At 38.5% G+C, this 20,765-nt stretch overlaps 1 protein-coding gene across 6 annotated transcripts in view; it reads left to right on the forward strand.

The window, feature by feature from the left end:
- The window catches only part of EPN2 (epsin 2), a 45,352-nt gene that overhangs the window by 4,586 nt on the left and 20,001 nt on the right, over positions 1-20,765 (forward strand). For all 6 annotated transcript variants that reach the window (XM_074599233.1, XM_074599235.1, XM_074599231.1 and 3 more), the window contains exon 2: positions 17,214-17,987. In XM_074599233.1, the coding sequence (XP_074455334.1) occupies positions 17,393-17,987 (595 nt within the window). In that variant the 5' untranslated portion in view covers positions 17,214-17,392. The remainder of the gene's footprint in view (positions 1-17,213; positions 17,988-20,765) is intronic.

Raw genomic sequence — 20,765 nt, forward strand, 5'->3', positions numbered from 1 at the left:
ACACTTACATGCAGTCTGCTTCTGTAGACGTGGTACAAACCTGTCTTTTGTGTTTTAGACTTCTGTCTCCTCCTTCTTTCTTGCCCTCATCATTACCTTTTACTTTGCACATGTAGATGTCTGTTCTCATGCTTATTTGAATAGCAGTTCTGGTTCCTCTCTCCAGACTGGTCACATACAGGTTTCATATGGCATGGATTTGATCACCTTTAGATCCAATCTTTTGGTGGATGTTCTTTTTTGATGGAAATTTCTGATCTTATCACTTACAGTAAAATATTAATCTGTGAATCATTTGCTCCTTTATGCTTATAGTGCAGAACTAGATGAACTATACTTTTACAGATCAGCTAATAATTTTTTTTTTTTAAAGCTCAGAGCTGGTTATTAGTTTAAAGACATGCCAGGCACCTTACCTAGAGATGTTTTATGTCCGTTCTTCAAGATTGAAATCAGAAGACTCGCCTGCCTTGTTTGTTTTTCAGTGTTGCAGTAGTTATACTCATGGCCCATTTTTGGGCCTGTCATTCTAGAATTGACTACTTAAAGATAGATGGTGGAGTCTGGGGGTCATGGCTGAAACGCCACATCTGTTCCTCTAGAGAAATTCAACAGCCAGACATTGATTTAATCTCCCTGCAGGATAACCTTATAGAGACTTTCCTGCAGTTCTGAGGATGTCACTTACATAATGTAATGTCTTCTAAAATCAAACGGCTAGTTTTCATTATTTAAAAGCAGAAACCCAAGCAGAGCAAGCTTTGTATGTCTGTCTGTTGGGTCTGTTCTTTTTGGTTGAGTTTTGCCACCGAGAAATGATACAATATACGTTGTAGTCCTGCTAGTTAAAAATGTCAGCATGGGCGACAATGGTGCTAATGATGTTAGGGATGTTCTTTTACATTTTTTTCTTTGTGTGCTTTGAAATCTTATTAATTTCTAGATTTAAGATCAATTTAGTAGTTTCTGAACCTTTACAAGGGCAATGGTCTTTTCATAGCTTTGCTAGAACAAAGACATTTTAAGAATCTTAATAGAGAATCGTATAATCTTATTACAACTGCTCCTGACTGTTTAAATCACTTCCTTGTACTTAAATAACAATCTGTCACCAGCTATTTCTTGATTGTAGTTTTTGTCAGATGCAATTTATCCCCCTCTGTGTTTTTGTTTTTGTTTTTTTTTCCCCTGATTGTGCAACCCTTAGGTTGGCAAGCAATTTCTTTCCCAAACAGTTCTTCTGACTTCATTGGGACTAATCGCATGAGTAATTGCTCACTGGTGTAAGGGTTGTACAGTTCACAAATAAAACCTTTGTTTGTAGGACCTCATGGACAAAACCCACTAAAATAACTGATATTTACAGTTCTAATATTCCTTAGGGAACAGCAAAACAAAGTATTTTTAAAGGTAACTTCCTCCCCTGAGGTGCAGGCATGAAGACTCCCTCAAACATGTTTCCTTGTAGGTAGGAAATCTGTTCTCAAGCGGCTAGTCGTGTGTCGCTAACTGGGTGAACAAGCCCCAAGCAGCATTTTAGTTTTGTCATTCTCCTGATTTTTATTTATTTTTTTCTTTTAGTAGTGAGGATTTCTTTGGCCAAATCTGTTGACCCAATTGCCGCTGCAGCTGCTTTTCTACTAACTTTCAGCTCTGTTTGGACAGGGATGAGGCTTGTGACAACAGCAATAAGGCATAGATGTTTGATCCAAACCTATGAAATCAGCCAAAATCTAAGATCATTAATTAATCCTTATCCTTCAGTTCTACATTGAAATATTTCAACACGCCTGCCTGTTCTCTGATGGATGGTCAAGCAGAGTGTAGTTTGTCATGTGGTATATGTAAAGGAAAGCACTTCAATTATTATTTGAAAAACAGAACTTTAATGTTTTTAATTATTCAGTTAGTTAATTAATCAGTGAAACATCCTACCATTTTGTGACGTTGCTGGAATGTGACTAGTAATGTCTGTTTGGAGGGAGATCTGAATCATGCATTATCAGCAATATTCAGATATAGGGAAGGTCCGGTGAACCTTTGAAACGCCCCTGCCCAGGTATTTCATCATTTGATAAAAACCTCTTTCTATATGACCATTTGGAAGCGTAAGACTCGCATCTGTTCTGTTATCTAATGAAATATTTGCCTTCTGAGCCCATACTGGCTTATTGCATGGTTTTATGATTGCTTCTTGCAGTGATTTTATTTGTTTGTTTATTTATTTAAGGGCTTGGAATGCTTATTGCTGATGAGAAGTGTTACTATTTTTTTGCTGCTGTTGTTGAGCAGAGTTCATTAAGTTAAACTTTGTCTACCAATTTAGGAGAGTATTTCTCAGAGAGTGAAGGTAATGCCTCTGTTGGAATGTTTTTCGATAAATAGCATAGGTGGCAGCAAGTACTTTTCTTAGAAGTATGCAAATGCAGATCAGAAATCAATATTTAATATTGTAATTGTAGTTTTTGAGAATTTCTACAACTTATGTATATTTTTAAAGCAGAAATTTCTACATGCTACTCAGAAGAACAGGAAGACTGTCATTGCACTGGACTGTAATTGTGTAGCCCATGCTTTTTTATACTTTTTCAGCAAAGCAACTGTCTTCTGAAGATTTTAAAAGATTGGTACCTGGGTGGCTCCTCTGAAAGATATTTGTGTTTATATAGTTTACTGGTTCACTTGAGCAGATTTAATAAGGAAGTAAAATACAGAAATGTTTATAATTGGTTTATTGGTTTTACTTGGCTTTCAGAATTCTTAAATTTTAGAGAAGCTGAAGTATAAAAGCTTGTGTGACAGCAAAATCACTTTTAAACTGTTTTATTGCAGAGAAGCACTGAGGTATATCATCAAAGGATGTGAGGGTGTTTTAGTCTGCAAAACTGCTTAAGTGTTACATTTAAAATTTACAAATCGCTGACCCCTTTGTGAAACACTGAGACAGACTGAAATGTCTGGCTTCTTTTTACATTTGACTACCTAGTGAATAATCTCCTTTTTCCTAGGCTGCTGGTTTAAGCACGCTGAATAGTATAATTGACATTTTGGTGTCTTTCTGCCAACTAATAGTGTCTGCATATATATAATTTTACAATAATAAGAACATATGATGCCTCCAAGAGAGTATTTACATTGGCTTTAAAAGACAGAACGTGTTCTAGAACTGAAGATGTATGATGCTGGGGAGTGTTCTGCGTGGTGGGAACTCTCTGCTGATGTTGCAGGCTGCTGAAATGTTGAAGAGGTGAAGAACAGCAGGATACTTTTGCAGGCTGTCTTCATTATACTGGTTTTAATATGCTTTATGAGGGCTTTTCGGTTCTGCAGTTTATGGTCGAGATGAAGCAAAGTATGTAAGTACGTATTTCACTTTGAACATGTGAGGGATCTGTTGATCTGGGACTGGTCATTGGCTTACAGTCGATGCTGAACACGACACGTCATTTTTTAGTACTGTTAGCTTTCCAGGTGTAAATGCAAGAAACATGCTGGAACATCCTGAATGCAGAAATATTTTTGTTATGTATGTACTGGCACAAAATTGTGTCTGGATTCCGGATGCCTTGGGACAGAGCCAGATTTTTAAATATTTTATTTTTTTTGGTCAATTTGGATAGTGAATATAATAGTATAGTGTCTTTTCCTGTCCCTGGAAATGCTGATTTTTAGTTTTATTTTAAGAAAGCATTTTATTTTCTTACTCAGAAGAAAAATAAACGTTAAAGGAAGAAGAAAGTCTGTGCTTGTTGGTTGTTTTTTTTTTTCACCCTTGTTTTTTTTCTCAGTTTATGGCCTGAAATATGCCATCAAAACTTTCTCTCTTTTGTCTCACAAATTCTAAGTTGAGAAATTGAGATGTGGAAGGTGGGTAGGGATCTTGAGGTAGTGAGGGTAAGAGAAGGGGAGAAACACACTGGTGTAAGTTGCCTTGGTATTGGCACAACGTGCTCACAGTAGAACTTCTTCCAGATAGCAGAACCGGTAAGTTACGTGAGTGTGTGTCTTTGTAGATGCGTGTATATATAAACCGGAGCTTTAGCTGATCAAATCTATAATGTAATGCTGTTGGTACAGGCAAAGCTCGAAGCTTTACAGTTAAAAACACATCCATTGCCTATCAGATGTGTGAAACGGATGCGTCTTTAAATGCCGTAAGGCTGGTGCTTCCCTGTAACCAGAATAGTCTTTTGTCAAAACTCCTATTTTAACTGTTTTAATAAAATGTGGTGACTCTTGCATTTTCTCCTTTCATGGGAAACCAGAGTAAAAGAGAATTAAGCCCCGCCTGCTGCTTACATGCTAAACAGATGCAAATAAGAGCCCCCTCCCTCACAGTTGCATCCTCTCTCCTCTCGGGTTTCTACATTGTTTTGATTAAAGCGGTTCTATTGCCAACTCCCAGCCCAGAGGGCAGGTGAGAGGAAAAAAAATCCCTGATTACAGTTCAGTGATTAACATATCTTTTTGAGTTTGTAATGCCATCATTTCACAGAAAACAAAGTTCCAGCAGCTTCACAGGGTATATAGGGTTGTCAGGCAAACATCAAAGTGGAAAAAGAAGAGTGGAGTTTATTTAAAATATAGTAGAAAGACTTAAAACATTCGTGCTAACCTATGAGAGCTATTAAAAATTTAAAAAAGCCTTTGAAGCTAAGCATTAAAGATTTAATAGTATTAATTGAATTAAGCTGTGGGAGTTAAGGATATGTAGACACATGTGTAAGTGTATGTATTCTAAGACATTATCTGTATTAAGGAAGCTAAGGTATTGAGAGTTGAATTAATTGTACTCTGTTTATAAAGGCTACCTTAACAAAAACCTTTTCATTCTTGGTCTTAATTAGACTAGATACCATTATAACTGAAAGCGTAAACAAAAGTGCAGTGTACTTACTATCATTTTAAAAACTGCAGTGAAGCAGAGAAGACCAGACTTGGCATACCTGAACAAGGCAAAACAAGCAGAGTACTTTCTAATCTACACTTTAAGGATAATTTTGTTTCTTTATATTATTAAGTCTGATTTTTTAAATTTTTTTTAAAATAACAAATACCTTTTCCTTTCACTGTTATGAGAACAATAACTTAATACCGTTGTACTCCATAATACGGTTTCAGCCCTCCTCTTTTACCCCATGACACTCTGCCTGTAGTCCCAGCCACAAGTGTGGGCTTTTTTTGGTAGCTGTGCTTTCACGTTAGTTCATAATGTGTTTTCTCTTATGACTGACTGATTTTCGTCATTTTTAGCTTTTCTTATGTTTAGAACATTTCACTGTTACGAAGACTTCTTGCTGGAGGAAGAAAGTGGTCCCTCCATAGCTTTGTAAATAGGTAATAGAAAAAATCAGAGTCAAGTCTCTGGACTGTAGTAATTGCAGTAGCCTGGTGTTGAGGGAACAATGTGTGGGGATTTTTGGGTTTTTCTTTTTTTTTGCAAATTGAAAACTTAATTCAAGACTTACCATATTTGACCTGGACGTTAATGAGCAGGAAAAAGCCAGGTCCTTACGTCGTTAGCAGAACAATGGGCAATGAAAGCTTCTTGCAAATGTGCAGGTGGCTTGGCTAAGAAAGCTGATGTCCAGAGGGGAGCAACATCAGATGGGGTTTGATTGGGATGGAAATACTGGTGTGTAGAGACACTACCAACCTCGTCAAGAGGGATAACAAAATTGAGGGTGATCTTAATACATTCATTTTTCCTCCTTCAGGAAGATGGTTGCTGACACTGTAAGGCAGGTTGTTTGAGCTCATCTTGCTGCAAATGTAGTTACTAAATGATTCAGCATGATACCGTACCCACGCATTTTAGCAATATTGATGAATTCATTACCCTTCTGTTAGCTGATGGATGTTAATGGGCTAGAATTTCTTCTGTGCATTTGGACTAGATGGAATGCTCTTGAAAAATTATGAGAAAATGGAGTGGGCGAATTTTTAAGTCGCTTTCTTGTTCTGTTTATAAATCTAAAGAGAGAGAATGTTTTTAATGACTTGCTTTAAAACAGTGGTTAAAAGAATAATCAACAGTGCAGGGATATCGGGCAGCTATGGGAGGTACAAATAGTAGTAGTACTACACGGGATTTACTTGCCCTTTTTTTTTTTTTTTTCCTAACGTCTCAAGCTATAATCTACTGCTTCAGAAATATCAGAGGCTTGAATTTTGGATTACACGTGGTAGGTATTGTCTTCTACAGTTGGACTCCTTACAGTGTATATGGAGTCTTGAGGACATACACAGAGTTGCTGACTGCAGAGTATCAAAGCTAAGAGGGTATAACGTGTTCTCTGTAAGAGCCCACTGGAAGAAAATGACCTTTAATGATGGAACAGGCACAGATGCTTTTTAGTAACAAGTCTTTGTCATCCTCTTTGAGAAGAGCAAGCTATCTCCCACTCAAATAATTTTCCGTCTAAATATCCAGAATAGATAAGAGAGTAGGTAGAATATTACTGCTGAAGGATAGGTTCAGAAGGATAGAGGAATTGTTATGATGACAGCTGAAAATTTCTGTGTATCTGCATGGGAGAATGTGGGATTCACTGGCATCTTCAAGCCAGACTTTTTTTTTTTCTTAATTCCAAAAAAAATCGTCAAAATAAAATAAACCAAAATAGTAACAAATCTTTGCATTTGTGTATAGGGATGATTCTTGCTAGTACCTGAATCAAGGAATTGGAAAGTTTTAAGTCGGATAATGAGGGAAAATCCTTACATCATATGTGTTGTGTTTGGGCTTTTTTTTTTGTGGTGTGGTTGATGAACTTGAAAATATAGCTCAAAATCAGGAACTGGGGCAGCACAGAAGTAGACCAAAGTGACTAGCAGTATTTTTGAGTGCTGTTTCATGGTAAGCAAAACCCAGTCTAAATCCAGGCTGCTGATGGCAGGGTTGTTTTGTCCTCTCCTCTGGTTGCACGTACTTTCTGCTCAGCAGTGCTCCTTTGGATGGAATTGCTTTTCCTGCTGAGGTGGTGATGTTAGACAGCTCTGTTAGGAAGAGAGAAGAGAGGTAGGGTTGTTTTGGAAAACATTTTGGAAACTGTGTGCACAGTATGAAAAGGTAAAAGATATGGAGGAATAAGAGGGAAAGCTGAACAGCGAGTGCGCGGACAGCTATCTTAAGATGTTATCCAATTTTGAAAGAGTAGAGGACCAAATTTTCTTCTTTTCTGGGGCGGTCTTCAACATGAAACAAAATGAATGTGTTACTGTTACTAGCAGCTATGTAATAAAAGGAGATTTCCCAGAAAACCCAGTTGCAGTTCTTGCGCTGTTACCTGCTGAAAGCAAACCCCAAATCTAAACCATCGTCTCTGACTTTACCACCAATTTGAGCATTCAAGGTGCAGCCTTACGTTTTGCCTTCTGAAATGTAACTGTAGATTGCTGTTGAAATGAATGTTACTTCCTGTATTTGTGGTGTACTTCAAAGTAATTAGAGTGACCTTGGGAGTAATTGGTTCCGTGACCTGATGTGTCAGAAAACCCAGCGATCCATCTCCCCCTTGCCTCCCCCGGTTTGTTGTACCAGCTCACTGAACTGATTCTATCTCGAGATCTGGCGTGAGGGGCAGGGAGGTGGCGTGTGAGGCAGAGTGGGTAGGAGCCGGACCTGCCTTCAGCAGCCCTCAGCCAGCTGAGAATCGAGTGTAACGTGAAGCCACATCCTCAGTTCCTCTCTGAGCCCGATTGCTGACAGTAAAGGCTAGTGTAAAACCTGGGGTTTGGCCAAAACATTCCTCCAGTGGGGTGCATAGAGGATTTTAGGATATATGTTTCATGCTTTACAATTTTATAGCGACCTAATTAGTCATGAGCATACAACTGCATGTAGCTTAATTTCTGAGGGTTAAAGCAACCTTATATTAATTGTTACCAGTTATAATAGTTATTTTAAGATCATGTGTGATGAGTGTGCAAGTATGGTGGCTGTGAGGGATAGCACTTGACGTTTTATGCTGTGAATGGCCATCAATAAATGCAGGTAGGATATTAAATCAGTCTCCTTTTTTTTTTTTTTTTGCAGGCTTGTAGTTTGTGCTAGCAGCCAGATACACTTAACAATTTAAATTGAAGAAACTAGTAGTGTTTTGCATGTATAGACGGATATGGCTTTGCAGATCTTGCACTGTTCCTTGAACGATCCTTTTTATTAGAAATTCACGTCATAAAGTAAAAGCATTAATTAGTCTCTCAGCTTTTACCAGTAGTAACATGGAGAGTTAACCTTTTTTTTTTTTTTTCTTCCCTCTGATCTTTGTCATGATGAACATTTGCCTTTGGCCTACTGAATGTATTAATGTGGTTTCATGTCTGTGGTGTGTAGGTGGATAGGAGAAACTGCACACGGTGACGTCTGCTTCATAATAATAAAGTGCAAACTGAATTTAGTTAATGAAATCATTGAGTAATTGTAAGTAGCAGGTACCTTCCCAAAATATCAATGGTACATGTATCAATGATGCGTGAGCGCAGATATATATGAATATAGTAGTTCTTGTCAGCTTTGAATTTTAAAAATTGCAATTGCGTAAGAAAACACTGTGGCTTAAGGAATGTAGCTAACACTTTGTGGTCTTGAAAGATTTAGGTTGTGTTATTTGCAGTTCCTCCTGTGTTCAAGCTGCTCTATCAGGGCTCTGAGCTCTTGGGAAAGAAGATATAATGGCTTCCCTTTGGCAGGTGCCTGTCACCCAGTAAGCAGCCTAAGTGACAAGGCTGGGCTTTTCTAATTAGTAATAGATTCTTAGACACATCGTCTGGCAAGAATATCAGATATCTTCCTCCCTTCCAAGATGAAAATACAGAAGGAGAGAAGAGTCTCCTGCTGTCATTAATTCAGTTGAAAATGCTTCTCAAATATTCCCAGGAAACTGTATTTATTTCAGAGTGTTACCTTCTTAAGGCACACACTGTATACTTTTTTATTTTTCTTTTTTTTTTTCCTATTCTATTTGTGAGAATAAAAGACTAAGTGCTTTCATTCAAGTAGGTAATCCCCAGAGAACAAATTCCTTGTGAGAGTTTGGGTAGGTATTTTCACTGCCGTGTTGGATTAATTTGCATTTAGAATTTCTGGTTCAGTGCGTAATGGCTTGACCTTACGCAGTTTTGTAATTCTGCAATATCGAGTTATTCATTACACATCCGGTACTTGCTGTATTACTAGTGAAAAAAAACACCTGAGATCTGCTGCGTAAAATGCGGGTAGTACTGCTGATGACACTTGACCCAGCCATAGGGGGAGGAATGTGTTACTTTTAAAGAGATGTTGTCAAAGCTTGTAATCCTAAAATTAGACCTCCAGTCTAGGTCGGATTTGGATTGTTTGTGGTGATCTGCATGGCTCTTAGAGAGGCTGTCCCCTTTCGCAGCTCTTCAGAGCATATTTGCAGTTGCTTCCGACAGTGTCAATAATTCCAGCTGCGTTATGGGCTGCGAAGTCAAATGTAATTGTGAATGTCAAAGCAGCAGCAACTCTGGCTTGGTGGGTCCCCCAGTAAAGTGGCCAGGTAGCACTGCCGTGTTCTTGGCTGCGAGACAGAAGTTACATTTCTGCTCCTTCCCCTGCTTTCTTAGACTCTGTGAGTAATGAGATAAGCTCTCCATTGATCTCAAATACTGCCCTGGTAATTTAAGTAGACATGTAGTAAGAAAAGGTGTTCTAGAGAGAACTTAAACAAATTTGTGTCTGTAAATCTCTTTTACAGCTAAATGGCCACACAAGCTGGAGTTAGTTTTTCTCTGTGAGTCTGAGGCATGACTGTAAAATCAGTGTAGAATCTAACCTTGGGATTCATGAATATGCATAAATTTGAAGGAGAATTGTCTTTCAGCATTAACTCTTTATTTAAAGAAATAATTTGGCCACCTGCTGTCTCTGAAAGCTGACCTTGTTCTCTCATTTGTAAAAGGGAGTGGAAAGCTTCCAAAACTTTTAATTTTGAACCATTTCCTCTTCTCAGAAATTACACTGAAGAAGACAAGCATTTAAGCCGTGAAAAATGGAAATTAAACCTTTCTTCTGGAGTTAACCCTGTTCTTTAAACCACTTGCCAATCTGTATTTGTAACTCATTTCCTAAATAACTTTGAAGGTTGAGGAAGGGCATTGATGGTAATTTCAGTGTCTTCATTTTACTGTTTTATTCACATGAATTGCTGTTTTCTCCGCTGTACAATAGCGAGAGAGAGCTAATAAGTGTGGTACTTGTTGGCTTTTATGTATAGTGCCAAGCTTCTTCGCTTCTCTTAGTGCTCTTCTCCAAATGGCCACAATGTATACTTGCCCCTCTTCCTGTTTGGTTTTGGGAATAATATTTGTATTACAGTAGGATATTATATCATAGACAGTGTAATGATGGCCTCTGGTCATCCAGTTATTCTGTAAGAATTATTTATGAATAGGGGGAAAAAAAGCAAAAGAGAATTAACTAAGTTTGAAAATTTCTCTAGCAGTGTGGGATCTAGTATGAGAAAAATGTCTTTACTATAATTTTTTTCTGGATTATTATATTCCTGAATTTTAAATAAGGCTTGTGCTAAATTTTTGTCAAAGATTTCTGGTTCCTGTTTGTAGAAAACAAAACTTTCTAAGTGTACAGTGGGTTTACATTTGTACACATAACGAACTATCACAAGAAAACTAGGATGTGAATTTACAGTGGCAGGCAATGGGAATCCTTCTTCTTTGCCAAAAATAGAAGCTGACTTATTGTAACGATTGGGGTTGTGTTTGAGTGTGCGCTTTTTGCTCTGTGCAGGTGCGGTGTCAGTGTCTGTCTGTCTGGGGGAACTTCTTCCTTAGTCAGCATCTGGCACCGCTTTCCTCTTAGCCTGGTTCTTTGCAGACTGGCAAGAAGCTCTCTCCAGGCCCTGGGTTCTCCGATTTATCCTGGAATACAGGTCCCCGAGGATCCCCTGCCTCTATCACTCCATCCTCATAGCAAGGAGGACAGATCTCTAGCTATTTGTGTGTGTTCAAACCCTAGAGGTAAGGCACGTGCTTTGGCTTTAGACACATTGGAACTTCTCATAGCAGCTGCTTCAGAACGTCTTGGGTAGGAGAGGATTTTGGTGGCTCCTTAAGGCTTTATATTTTACTCATGTTCCTTTGAAATTATAGTGGGGTGGAAGTATCCCACATGGTACTGTCTGGATCCCTTGATACTGAGGGTGGGCTTTCATAACACAGAGCTGTTCAGTAGCACGGCTGGCTTGAGATAGCCCGCCTGTGCCCCCAGTGTTGCAGTGTTTTGGTCTCTTAGTTGCCAGCATAGCTTTGAGGACTCTCCTGTGAACTGAATAAGGGAACCTGCTCGAGCTGTTTGAGTGTATTTTCTGGTGATGACCACAAAAATCTCTGTGTAATTGCTGTATGAGTCTTTGGATATAAATTTGTAGTTATCTTTCCATGTATTTCGTGAAAGGGGGGATATTTTTACGTAATTAGAATGTCTGTAGAGACTGTCTCAAAATCACAGAATGACTGAATTAATAACTCTTATCAAAACTTCACTTTTTATGCATATTACTGACAGTAAATGTCTAATTTAACATGTATATTGTCTGTAATACTGTTAATTAAAATTGTATGCAAATTTCTGGTGAGCTGATTCTGTTAATGTTAATTTTCACACTTTTTGTTGCCCACTTGATATTGAAGGCTTTTCATGTATTTCTGATGCATACTTAGCTGGACTATGTATATATTTACCTTCAGGCTTGCTATGAAGGGCGTTTTATCAGTACAGACAAACCCTGGTTTGAGTTTTACGTTCCAAAGATCTGAATGGATTCTGCTGAAAGCCTGTATATAGGTGGATTTGTATGGCTGTTTCTTTGAACTAAGTTTATTAAGGACTTTGTGGCTTGGCCTCATTTCTGTGTTAGTCTTAGCAAATTAAAGATGGTTTCCTCATGTAGATTTCATTTACTGAATTTAATCTCTTGTGAGAGAGAGCTGTTGAAGTTCAGACAAGAATTCCTTTCTGTCTGCACAGTCTATCTAAAAAAGCACCATGAGAATCCATCGGGGCTATTTGTGTAATAAAATTATTGGAACAGAAAAAAAGAAATGGGGTATTCCCATGGGGTTGCCCTTGATAGCACAGGTAAGCTTCACCCTCTTGTCTACAGCATTCTATGTTTGCTTTTCTATCTATTTAAAGATGACTAGCTGCTTATAAAACAGAGAAAACGGCTTGTAGGGACGAGGGAGAGAAAATGATGAAGGCTCACCCAAAGTGAATAAGACTAACAGCTCCCTCTCCCCCTGCTTAACCATGTGAAGAAATTCTTTTCAAGCTGATCGCCTTTTTCCGGTTGTTAGAAAGGAATAGCAGCTTTAATCAACTAGTCTTACTTTCTGCTTTCTTTGCAACTGTACTGTTAAAAATGCAAACTCAGATTTTTGCTGAAGTTGCAAGTGCATTGTACTTCCTTGTGGTTTGTTGTGAGAAGTTAATTCACTGAGGTCTCTGGAAAAAAAAAAAAGTCTAAACTTTCTATGTGAGTATTTGATCATGCGTTAGAAATGGTTTCTTACTTTTATGCAGTAGGCATATTTGGCTTTTTGATCTCTTTAACCATAAGGTAGGCTGTTATGGTGTTCCACGACCTGTAATAATTAAGTAAAATGTGGTGTAGAAGCAGAGCGTTTGTAAAGCAAATATTGAAGGGCATACAGAGTTCTCAGTGAGGGTTACTGCTGCTGCTAAAATAGTTATCTCAACAACTAGATTGGGAGGGGGAATAAAAAAAATCCATCATCTTTCCACCCCAGTCATCCTTTGTGTTTTTAATAGAGTGAAATGAAGTTTAGAGTAAATAGTCTTAAGTGGGTTAAAAGTAGAAAAGGATTAGAAAACATGTCTTTCCATCAAGAAAAGGAAAAAATAGACATTATTGTGATTCTTGTTAAATGCCTTTGTTTCCATGAATCAAAGATGTGAAGGTAAAGAATCACGCCAGCAAAATCTTTAATTTTCTGAAGAGTGAAAAATGTTCATTTCACTTAATCCAATGTATTATCTTCTTGAAATGTTTGCTCTGCGTTTGTTTTTCCAAAACACTACTCCAGACTTACTCTCTGCTAGTAGCCTTCTTTGGGAGCTTCACCCTCGCAAAGCTTCCGGGCTGGGGAATGGGGCTGCCGGAATTGGGGCCTCCTGCACACATATGTGCTTCGAGCTCATGTGCTTTAGGGGTCTAGCTTTGTTGGTAATTTAACTAATAAATCCCAAACATAAACCCAAGTGTTTCCCAAATATAGGGCTCTCTCCAAACCATTTCTGCTCTCGGTGAGGCTGTCATTTTTATTCTGCTTCTTGCCCATGCTTTGCAGCAAAACCACGAATGTTTTTCCTTCATTTTGCTACAGCCCGTATGGAGAGCACAGCGGGGCCTTGTGTCCTGACATCGTTTGGTTTCTTCTCTGAAACCAGGTGTGCAGGTTCCTGGTGTGTGTAGTGTAGTTGGTCGTAATGAAGGCTCTTCACTCTCTGGTGCTGTTTTTTGGAGCTTGACAGCTTTATGTTATGTTTAATTGGCTCCTCCAAAAGTGAGGCCAGAGTTGGATGGGTCTTGCACTTCTCACGGTCTGCCTTGCAGCAAAGCTTGTCACCGTGTCGCTGCGCAGCCTGATCAGCTCTCTGGTTTGACAGAAAACAAACTAGTGCTAAAAAGCTGATTTTCTACAAGATTTTAAGTTGATTGGTTTTACTGTGCTGTTGTGTAATTGCTAGATTTGAGGCAAGAGAGAGAAAGGGGAAGTGGCCGGAGGGTTGGGAGGCCACTGGGTTCGCTGCTGGCTTACCATTAGCTTGGGGTGGCATGCGAAATTGCACCCTGATTGTCCATGTGCCTGCTTATGTTGTGATTGTGATTAATTCTTCAGGTATTTATTTCATTGGCCAAAGTTGGTGGTGTTTAGGACTAGGAGGTGTTCTCATGTACTGTAAAATTTACTTCTCCGTATATCATGTGTGGTATTACAATGATTTTTTTTTTTTCCAAAAGCTTGTGAAGTTGTAACAAGTAATAAAGCAAACATCTCTTTTTTTTTTTTTTTTTTCTTTTTTTGTTGGGGAGGTACCCATAGGTGAGGCAATTGCTTGTATTACTTGACTTTTAAAGATATTTTTGTAAGGTCTCCCATCCCTGGCCTTTAAAGAAACTAAACTGTCATAAGACAAGAATGTTTTTCATAGATTTACAGTGGGTTAAAAGACAGGAAACGGGGTTAGGAGTAAATGGTTGGTTCTCACAGTGAAGGGTTATTCCCAGTGAAGTGTCCTGCCAGAGATAAGTGCTCTTGCAAATATTCCCTTTTTCAAATCTCTTCTAAATAATAAGATGGCCAAATTGAACCAAAGCAGTCAAATTTGAAATGAATCTTGACTTGAAAGGGAGGGAGAAAGACTGGTATCAGCTGAGTGATAAAATGGCAGATGAAGTAGCCTCGATGCATTTGTGCAGGGAGAGGAAATGACCCTGGTTTCATGCGCACAAGGCACAGCTACCAGAAGGCAAACAGACTTTTAGGAAGTATTTGATAAAGAATGGGAAATCCTAAGCAGTAAATGACTATGTTGTGTATTACTGCCAAGTCTGAAATGTAGAGTGCTTGGAACTGTGTGTATATCAAGAAATAGAAGTGTAATAGATGGAAAGACATCAGGGATGATGGGGGGGGAGGAGATACGGAGCAGCTGCTAAATACAGGGACTGAATTTCAGGAGATGATCCTCAGTTCAGAAGATGGCTGGTTTCGATAAAATCATGAGTGACATAAAGAAGCTGAAGGTGGCTTGCTCTTTGTTTAGAAGCATGCCCTCTGCCTACAGCTCAGGGAATAAGTGTCCAAGTTTAAAATAAGTTGAAGCACTTGTTTGTGCAGTGTGATCACTGCACGGCTGTTGCGTACTTCTGAGGGTGAAACGGGAAATACAAGTGGCTTCAAAAAAGCAGTTGGTAGAAAAACCGTGCCCATCGCTGGCTGGAGAGCCTCCACCACAGGTTGAATTTAAGATACCGAAGCTGCGGATAATATAAAGCAAGGGAATATGTATGTTCTTTACTCTTTACATGAGGATTTGTGTCTGAGGATGTTGGGCTTGGTGGACATCTTATCTAACTGGTTTCGGAGGTTTCGTAGTTCTCATGTTTTTGATTTTTCATGTTTTGATTTTCATGCTCAGTCCTTACCGGGGTGTTGCATTTTTCTGATCTGGGGTCCATATCGTCAGTATAGCTGTGTTCATGTTTAGGTTGGCATGTGTATCCTCTGCTGGCTCCGGTTTTACCAGCTAAAGGTTATTGCCTGCAGCCTGCTCTCAGTTCTTTGTGACCATCTTTCTACCAGCTGCTGCCACCTCCTTTGGATAACTTGTTACAGTTTGTCTGTGAACGTGCCTTAATCCATTATTGACAAAAAAAATGGTTTGGGTTAAATAAGCGGGATGTGTGTCTGTTTGGCGGGAGGTTAATTTCTTTTAACTGGTGTCTCAGCTTTTTGAGCGTAATGCACTAGAGAGTGACCGATCACAAGGGCAGGTGAGCCAGCACGTTTGAACAATGTTAACTTCTGGAGCGAAGCAGCAGTCATGAGCACCCGTGAATGTTTATATAGGATCATCCTTTTCAAATTCTGGGTTTATCATGCACAAACCTGTGAATGCCCCAGGAGAAGATGCCCCTTTTTATTTCCGTTGCTAGTAGCCGTCTGACAATAGATCAACACTCTTCTACAGCTGGTTTTAAATATTGGGGAAAACAGCAGGGTGATGCAGTTTACCTGAAGTTTAGTGTTCATCTCATTTAAAGTTGATTTTGCATGATGCCATAATGGTGTTTTATTCTGTCAAAAATTAACTTTAGTGAAACAAAATAAAATACAGTAACTTAATAGGCCTGTTCTGTGGTAGTTTAACTTGTCCTGAATGGTTTTCTAGGAAGGGTATATGCCTTTTATGCTGAGAAAGTCATTATAGAGCTGCATGTTGTCCAAGTTGACAATTCTGTTTTTGTTCTTAATGGCACGGTAGTAACTTGAAGAATGATAACGACATTAGTCTTGAAATCCGTGCTTTCCTTCTCTCCCCGTCTTTTGTAAGTGATACTGTTGCTTCTTGGGAGTGTTTGGAGAAACCTTGTTAGAGGACATCTTGAATGCACGAGCTCTATTAATGTGGCAAGTTCTGTTACAGAATTAGTGCTTCGTGTTCACGCAACTGGTGAATATCAAAGGCTATTCTGTGTTAATGTAATAGCAAAATCTGCCAGTTTACTCGAGTAATGTATTCTAAAGCTTAATAGGCCTCTGTTTACTTGAAACACTGACCTTAAATAAATAACTGAAACAGCTTTCCCGCTTCAGAGCTTGTCCTTGGGTTTTCTTGCCAGTCATTTTGGTTTTACAATCCCATTTTCATATAATTAAAAATTCTTCTGTGATGTGTGAAAGACACACAGAGCAGAAACTGGAGATCTGATGAGAGTCGTCAAATGTGCAAAGTAAATACATTTGGAAAAAAAAGTTCCCCTCTAATCTGCTTAGCATTAAAGGTCACCTTCAGTTGGAATGCGTCGTTCTGGTGCTCGGTTCTCTTCCCTAGGCCTCACCTGAAGGCAGAGCACTGTTCAAGATCTCTGCCCTGAAACTGAGCCTGCTTTAAACTTACCTGAGGTTTCAGAAATCTCTTGGTTAATTTTTAGGAAGTTTGCTTATTCTCTCAGTATGCAGATTCCTACAGCAATGGTAGCAAACTGCTAAGGGAAGCTAATGGCTTCTAAGGAGGAAATTTCCAATGCAGTTTTGTCTCAGCTCTGCAAGCTAGCATTGTAATTTCTGTAATTAGAAATTCTAGGTAGGTTTTACCTTGTTGGAAACTAAATCCATAAGTCCTTTCTTGGACTTTGTTTCTGTTTTGCTTTTCAAATTTTGCATTTGCATCAGCATGGTTGTTTCCTTGCTTTTGTCTTGTTCAGCAGTTCAGGTTTTTAATCTTTGGTGTTTAATATTACTTGTTGTTTATACAACAAGAGCAAGTTGTTTTCAAAATCAGATGTCCTGAAGAAATTGAGGGAGAAAATTAATCAGTTAACTCTAGCAAAATTTCTCAAAGGTGTCTATAAGATTGCTTTCCATGTAGGATTAATTAGAGACGCAACTAACATGCTTTGTTTTCTTTCCTTACCCAGGTTATGCTTTTCGTTTTCTCATGTCATTCTCTTGAAGAGAGGAAATGATTGTAGTGGAACGTGTTACAAATAAGCCACTGATACGGAGCCTTTGCAATTCAGAAACGTTCATAGAAGAGCAAATATAGCCCTTTTTTGTTTGTGTTCTGGAATCTGTCTTGTTAAAAAGGGAAATAAAAATGACGACTTCGTCTATTAGACGGCAGATGAAGAACATTGTGAACAATTATTCAGAGGCCGAAATAAAAGTTCGGGAAGCGACCTCTAATGACCCCTGGGGTCCCTCCAGTTCATTAATGACTGAAATAGCAGATCTGACTTACAATGTTGTGGCCTTTTCTGAAATTATGAGCATGATCTGGAAACGACTGAATGACCACGGCAAGAACTGGCGACATGTATACAAGGCCCTTACTCTGTTAGATTACCTGATTAAAACTGGTTCTGAGAGAGTGGCACAGCAGTGTAAAGAGAATATTTTTGCTATCCAGACGTTGAAAGATTTTCAGTATATTGATCGAGATGGTAAGGACCAGGGCATCAATGTGAGGGAGAAGTCCAAGCAGCTAGTATCTCTTCTGAAGGATGATGAGCGACTCAAGACAGAGAGGGCCCAAGCCCTGAAGACCAAAGAACGCATGGCTCAGGTGGCCACTGGAGTGGGTAGCAATCAGATCACCTTCGGCCGAGGCTCCAGTCAGCCAAACCTATCCACCAGCTACTCAGAGCAAGAATATGGAAAGTCTGGAGGATCCCCAGCATCTTACCATGGCTGTAAGTATGAGCAAACACACATAAAAGAAGTTTGTTTTTTTTCCTTTTTCTTTTGAGAAATTGTTGTTTTCTGATTTGCCGTTAGGCATGAGAGTAAGTGGTGCCTATTAGGATGATTAATACGCTGACTGCAAGGGGCTTTTTGCAATGGTTGAGTCTTTGTAGGTCTGCTCCGTGGCAGTAATGTCTTCAAATGACTGGTTAAATATTTGTTTTGTAGAGGATGTGTGTGCTGACGTAAATCAATTTAAAAAGCAGTTGTTTACTGTCAATTCCCAAAGGTAGCATTGTCAAGCTGCGTTTGCGAATGTGTTCCAGTGTTTGGTGTGGTAGGCGCCCGGTCTCAGTAGGGAGATTTTTAATGGAATTTTTGGTTTGTTTCTAGTTTTAAAAGGAGTGCTAGAAAATTTGTTGTGTTGAGGGTTTTTTTTGTTAAGTATAATTCAAGAAAAAATTAGAAATACAGAGTATTTCCTGGATCACTTTGTTAGATACTTTATGTTGCTGCTATTTTATTTTAGGAAGAATATTGGTATTTGATTTCCTTTATTGCTTGCTCAGCAGTTCTTGGTCGAGTAACTCTGAATATGTCGGTGTTTAAATATTTCTACTATCAGCATTTGGTATGCAAGTATCAGTACAAAATACTATATTTCATTCTTTAAAAAAATACAGTGATGTGGGAAGAATGGATTCTTTATACCACTGCTTGGGGGGACTCCCTGTCATGTTTGGAAGAGGCCTGGTTTGGCACTGAGTCCTCCTTAATATAAGTAATGATCTGATGAAAGCTGCTTTGGCTGGAATGTCAGTGGTTGTGGTCTAATTCTGAAGGAAAATCTTTTCTTTAAATGAATGCTTATAGTGTGTGGAGGACTGTAACTCAGCCAGTGTGGTGAATCGATTGAGCACCAGTTCTAAGAATCTTAAGTTTGTCGTGTCCTGTGTCCCAAAGTGCTTCTCTGATTATAAATACGCAAATGGTGTCAGTGCCCCTGACATATACAGGCATTTTCTGTGGAAGGCAGTAGGAGGTAGCAGGAAGAATCAAGCCAGGATGAAGAAAATCTCTGTCCATTTAAAGCTATAGAGAAGAGCAGGAAAAAATATTTTTTTTTTAAAAGGAAATATTTTTAGGATGCAGGGTTCAAAAAAAGTGCATGAAGGTTTCCAGGTATGAGAATTTTTATCTTGTCTCTGAAGTGGAATAACAGACATCTTAGTTTTTCTGTAATAACCATACTTGAGCATTGATTCAGTGTGACTTTTTAAAGACACCATGTATATTGTTATCACAACAGTAACATTTTGGTTTTGAGGTATGTAGACCTCTGTTGACTACAACAAAAACTCTTAAATTAAGAGATAGCTTGAAATACTGGTGTTTTTAACTTATGCTGATGGACTGCAATAGTAGTCACTAAGGTATGCTGAGCACACCTTTGGTTTGTTCCACAGGGTTATTTCTTCACCAGCTCTTAACTTTAATTAGTGCATGTAACTATTGTTTGTCATGTTAAATGCTACCAGAGGCTTCAAACAATTCCATACAGCAGGATTGAGCAACGCAGGGTGTGTTTCTGAATTGTTGTTCCTTGGACGTTTTAAGAATTTTGATGGAGGACTAGATGTCAAGAAGCAAGTTTGATTATTCTTTCGGTACAAAGTGTTGATTTGCTGCATACTCCCATTTGCCTGTGTATGACTTTGCTGCATGTCTCTATTTGCAGGATTGGTTTTGAGGTAATGATTTCTTAATCTTTTTTTCTCCTCCCCCATAAGCATGTACCTAAGAAGCTTTAGAAATCTCAGGCTTCTTTTTTTCTTTAGGGTCTTCCTCTGTTGTAGACTCTACCGGACTTAATTATCTATCAGCAAAAATACAGATGGTTGTTAGTTTTTATGATCTGTATCTTTTGAAGCTTTAATATGTTTCTTGTGTGGTTTAATTGAGTATAGCAAAGCAAACCAGCACCTTCCAAAACAGCTGTGCTAAGTGCTTCTGATAATGGAAAAATTTCTGTAGAGAGCTTTGTTCTTTATCCTAGGAATTGAGGAAGGAGTTTCATCAAAATCCAGACATTTAATCTGTTACATAAATGTAGGGTTATTTTTGTGCCTTCTGAATTTAATGGAAAAGATGCTTTTCATTATTTAAAGTGAAAGAGATTGTATCCATCATGTTTTCTTTTATTCTGTAACGATACCCTTCTCTTGTTCTGAAAATATGGATTCAGTAAAATATGTAAAAGGAATTAAGTTATGCTTAGCTCCTGGGAAATACTCTCCTTATAACAGTTTTAAGATGCGGTTGCTGTAGTATATATTCTGGTAGAATTCTCTTTCATTCCTTTGAGCCTTTGAAGAGGAGATCAGAGCTATTTAGATTTGCAATCTATAGTGTGAGATTTGCCTATTTAAAATATATACATCCATCTTCTTTGCTAAATATTTAGCATGTCTTAGTAACATTCAAATATAAATAAAGTTTGGGGAGTGTAACAGCCTTTTTACCAACATAGATAAATAAAATGTTTTATCTCAGCGTTTTGGTATTAACAATTTTACTTCTCCTTGCTCGATGCAATGGGTGGGGATTGCAGATTTTGAGAATTTGTAGCTGAATGCATTCCCTTTACTTGAAAAGATTGTTTGACTATAAAATCTTTCCTTTCTAATACTTCTTTTTCAGAGCGAAAGAAGCCTGAGCTGGCTGAAAGAGCTTAATAATTTCTCCAGTACAGATCACTAGGGGAACAAGTAACTTCCAGTGGATAA

Source organism: Larus michahellis, chromosome 8 (genome assembly GCF_964199755.1).
Source record: "Larus michahellis chromosome 8, bLarMic1.1, whole genome shotgun sequence".
In the NCBI taxonomy this organism is placed as follows: Eukaryota; Metazoa; Chordata; class Aves; order Charadriiformes; family Laridae; genus Larus; species Larus michahellis.